Source organism: Pygoscelis adeliae, unplaced genomic scaffold (genome assembly GCF_000699105.1).
Source record: "Pygoscelis adeliae isolate BGI_AS28 unplaced genomic scaffold, ASM69910v1 Scaffold445, whole genome shotgun sequence".
Classification (NCBI taxonomy): Eukaryota; Metazoa; Chordata; class Aves; order Sphenisciformes; family Spheniscidae; genus Pygoscelis; species Pygoscelis adeliae.
Genome location: NW_008824894.1, coordinates 741,830 through 746,117, shown reverse-complemented (window position 1 = coordinate 746,117; position 4,288 = coordinate 741,830). Strand labels below are relative to the sequence as shown.

At 60.1% G+C, this 4,288-nt stretch overlaps 1 protein-coding gene across 1 annotated transcript in view; it reads right to left on the bottom strand.

Annotated features, from left to right (window-relative positions):
• The window catches only part of USP36 (ubiquitin specific peptidase 36), a 12,815-nt gene that overhangs the window by 5,322 nt on the left and 3,205 nt on the right, over nt 1–4,288 (bottom strand). The window contains exons 2-9 of the mRNA XM_009324589.1: nt 4,027–4,248; nt 3,101–3,211; nt 2,710–2,812; nt 1,996–2,063; nt 1,499–1,569; nt 1,008–1,090; nt 564–675; nt 123–263 (exon numbers count right to left, since the gene is read on the bottom strand). Coding sequence (XP_009322864.1) covers nt 123–263; nt 564–675; nt 1,008–1,090; nt 1,499–1,569; nt 1,996–2,063; nt 2,710–2,812; nt 3,101–3,211; nt 4,027–4,248 — 911 coding nt within the window. The remainder of the gene's footprint in view (nt 1–122; nt 264–563; nt 676–1,007; nt 1,091–1,498; nt 1,570–1,995; nt 2,064–2,709; nt 2,813–3,100; nt 3,212–4,026; nt 4,249–4,288) is intronic.

The window sequence follows — 4,288 nt, the reverse complement described above, 5'->3', positions numbered from 1 at the left end:
ACCCCCCCATCCAGTGCTCCACACCACGCACATCTGCTGAGCGCCCTCCTTTCTGCACACTACAGGGACCCACAAGCACCCCCCAGCCCAGAGGGGGTACCAAGAGAGTTCCCTGGGCTCACCTTCACGTAGCAGTAGTAGTGCCCCGCATGGCAGCTGTAACCAGAGTGCACCAGCACTGCGTAGAGCCCATACATGACGGGATCCCCCTTGCTCCGAGACATGTACGGGCGGATGTTCAAAAACTCTGGGTACCCCACGTCCTGCGGAGAGAGGATGTCTCAGGAGCCTGCACAGCAGACAGCTTTCTTGCGAGAGCAAGAGCAGTTCAGCTGTCCTACGGGTCCAAACTCTCGAGGGAGAGGGACCCGCTCTCCCCAGACAGAGGTCACAGTGAGGAAGATGCCAGAATGAGCCAAACTCCCATTGCACCACACAGCTGGGGAAGGGCTGCAGGACCGCAGCAGAGCTCACACTGCACACAGGACCACCTCCCACCCTCCTCTGGGCAGCAGGGCCTCGGGCCAGCAGACAGCCCCAGCTCTGGATTGCCAAGCACTCACCTTTGTGATTTTGCCTCCATCAAAGTTGGCAAAACGCTTCAGTGAGATGGTAAGAACATTGGAGGCTCGGTGGATGGTGAAGCGTTTGCTGGCTGACACCTTCTTCTGGCACCTGCACAGGAAGAGCTCGAGCTATTCAAGCTGTTCCACCACCCAGATGATTGCCAGCCCTGGCCAAGCAGCAAACCCCACAGAAATAACCCTGCTGACACCAGGCACCGCTCCAGGGCACCTACTCATGGCCATGTCTGCTGGCCCAGGTCCTCCTCACAAGAGGAGGGAGCTGAGAAGTGGCAGGCTTCCTCGCAGGTTTCCATGGCCACGTACCTCACCGTTTCGCCGTGGAGCAGGTAGAGAAGCCCTCCCATATTGCAGCAGGCTTTCCACCTGCTTCCCACCAGCACACCCGCGGGCCCCTTCCCACCCGCAGACCCACACACTCACTTAGCACACATGTAGGCGTTCTCCCCGCCCAGGAGATCTGGCTTCACAAACATCTCCAGAGCCCGCACTACGTTTGTGGCTTGCTGCAAGGACAGAGGAGAGGTCAGGGCATGAGTGGCCTGTCCACGCGACAGCCCAGCTCCCTGCCGAGATGCTGGCCCCGAGAGGTAACACAAAGCATGAGCACAGGGCCACAGACTACACTGAACTCATGAGCCTGCCACCAGCTAGGCACTGGCCAGCATGCTGTGAGGGATGGCTGCACTGCCCCCCAACACCACGGAGCCTCAACAGAGGAGTCGTGGCTCATGCTCAGGCAATGGGCACTGCTCTGCCAGACAGAGAAGGCAGTGCAACAACGGAAGCTGCTTCCCTCTTGCCTGCACCGTGCCTTGACACTGGCAGGTTAAGGAGCTTTGAGAGCAGTAATGGTGCAGATGCAGGAACCGTGAGAGCAGAGCTCCTCCCCAGCCCTGACCCTGCCACAGTACCCTGATCTCCAGTGCCAGGTCCAAGCAAGGGTCATAGGTGTCCGAGACGCTCTTGCACACCAAGCACTTCACTGCAAAAGAAAGAGTCATGAGCACACCCTGGCACGGCACCTGCACCCTCCACCACCCCAGCACAGCGCAGGCGGCTGCAGTGTTCCCCCTCTCTGGGTTTGGGCTCTGTGATGTCAGCACCAGGATTCACAGCCTGACAAGGAGGAAGGCTGGCAATTCCACTATGTGCTGGGACACCAAGCGTTGCTAGGTAGCTGGCAACACGGGTTCCTTTGCTGGTGACAATGAGCTGGGGACCCACAGCCAACAGCTTTTTTCCATCACAACAGGGGTCACGACCCACAGGTACTGCAAGACTGACCAACTGCAGCTCTGAATGATTTACATATGTTCAGCAATTTTCCCAAAAGATTTTTACTGCAAGGCTCTCAGGGAAACAGCAGCCTTGAGAGTCACAGGCCCAGGACCTGGCAACCAGCACTCACCACGGGACCGCAGGTAACCGCCAAAGATCTGGTGGACCAGTGTCGTGGCCTGGGTCTGGCGATCCAACCTAGAGACAGCAGCACTGGATCTCACACCGCCCCTCCGCAACAGCCACCCCCGCGGGCCACCGCTGTGTCGTCAGGACAGCTCCCCTACGTGCTCCGGCCAGCAGACAGGCCGCAGAGCTCCGGGAGCAGAGGGAAGTCACAGCCCCTGCCAGTCTGCTCTCCCAGTGCTGGAGCTTAAGGGGTGGCACCAGGCCCTGATGCGCACCTTCCTCTAGAAGGAGCAGAAACTCCTGGCTGGAGCTCAGAGCTGGGCACTGCAGGCAGAGGCAATGCAGGCTTCCTGGGACGGAGGGCCCAGGGGAAAGCTGCTCACCCACAGCCACAGAGCTGGGGCTGAACTAGCAACCACACCTGGATTCCTTGGCAACTGGGACAAGATCCAAACCCATAGCAGCTTCAGGATTTGGGGACAGGACCACAGCTATGCTGGGGCAGAGGTGTCAGGAAAAGGCAGACAACAGCCCAGAGCTGTGTCACAGAGGGGCAGAGTTGGGCTATCCACCCGAGGCCCCTGGAGTCAGTACCTCCCTCTGTGAGTCCGACCTGGGGGACAAGTTCACCCCACAGTCCCCTCCCGTGGGCGCAGGGGACCGGTGAGGTGGCAGCAAAGAAGAGCAGCAATGGGCCATCAGAGGCCTCACATACTTGGTGCAGTCGTTCAGGCAGGCCTTCTGCATGGCGTCGATGGTATAGCGCAGGAACTCGTGTGCATCCTCCTGGCTGCCAAAGCGGATGTGCTGAGCGATCTCTGCAGGAGAGGGAGGAATCAGCCCCAGCACATGCTACAATAGATGCAGGCCCTCCCTCCCTCGGGGCAAGTACTCTGGGGTTTGAGCCCCCTCAACCCAAACCAGACGTCAGACTCATGCCGGCCACGGGGGAAGCCCTGCACAGCCCATGAAGTCACCAGCCCCCAGCAGGCTCAGTGAGTCATCTCAGAAGAGCCGTCTGCCAAGACCTGCCCCGATCTCAAAGGTTCTGCTCCTGCATTAGTCACTGCTCTCCTGCACGGCTACGAGAGGGCAGCCATCCTTACTCTTGAGGTCTCGGATGAAGGACACTGGCTTTATCACGTTGCCGCTGTTGACAAAAGCCTGGATCGTGTGGTTCTGCATCACACACATCATACAAAAGCCTCCTTGGTGACCTGGAGCAAGAGAGGAGAAGACAGGACGCTGGGGACAAATCCAGAAGAGATGGAGGTAGTGCAAGGGACAGGGGATTTCTGGTCAAATACAGCTCAGCCACGGTCAGTTTTCCCTACGAGCTGTGCACTATGGTACAGCTCTGGGGCAGCCCAGGTACACAGGGACCAGCAAACACCACCCCGGCTGGCGCAGCCCAAGTCAAAGCACCCCCCCCCCCCCCGACGAGACAGCATCCACGTGGATGGAAAACAGGTCACAGGTACTCGCTGGAGGAGCCCACGGGTCAGCCCTGAGGGGTAGATCCCACCAGAGCCCTACAGACGGGGCTGCAAGCGCCGCGTGCTCCCCTTGGTCACAGCTAGGAACAGTGCCCACCGGACTCCCTTTCAAAGCCACCCATAAACAGCACCTGCTGCCTGTACACAGCCTTCTGCCCTGCCTTCACACAGTCCCCACAGGCAGGGGCTGTTTGGAACCCCCAGCTCAGCCCCCAGGAAGCCAGCAGACTCCGTTGGACCCATCTTAGTCCCGGCTACACCCAGCAGAGACAAAGCCTCCGTAGAAACAAGGATGCAGAGCTCGGGAACACTGCTATGGCCAGGAAAAGCGAGCCATATGCAGGAATCACCTCTCGACGGAGAAACAGGCAGGAGGGAGCAGAGAAGGTACATCCCGACACCCGCACACCCCTTGACAGAGCCACGTGCAGAGGTGCTGAGCACAGCACCGAGAGCAGTACAGGCAGGCACTCCATCTCCCCACCGGCGTGGCTTCCCTGGCCCTGCCGCCCACCGAGCCGGGCCTCCACACTCACAGGTACGGCCGTGCTCCTTGGAGAGCAGGTAGTTGGCAAGCGGCGGTGTGTAAGTCAGGCACTGCACTACGGAGTTAAGGAAGCAGGTGTTCCCGAGATTGTGCAGCCCGGCGCCAATCCGGTAGACCCGCTCCCACTTCATAGAGAGGCGCTCCACGGGGAAGAGTACCTTCTGGGGGGCGGGGATCCCGTCCCCCAGGCCCCCCGGGGCATGGCCGCTGCCTGCGGGGAGAAGGGACGGTGAGCCGCGGGGATGTGGAGC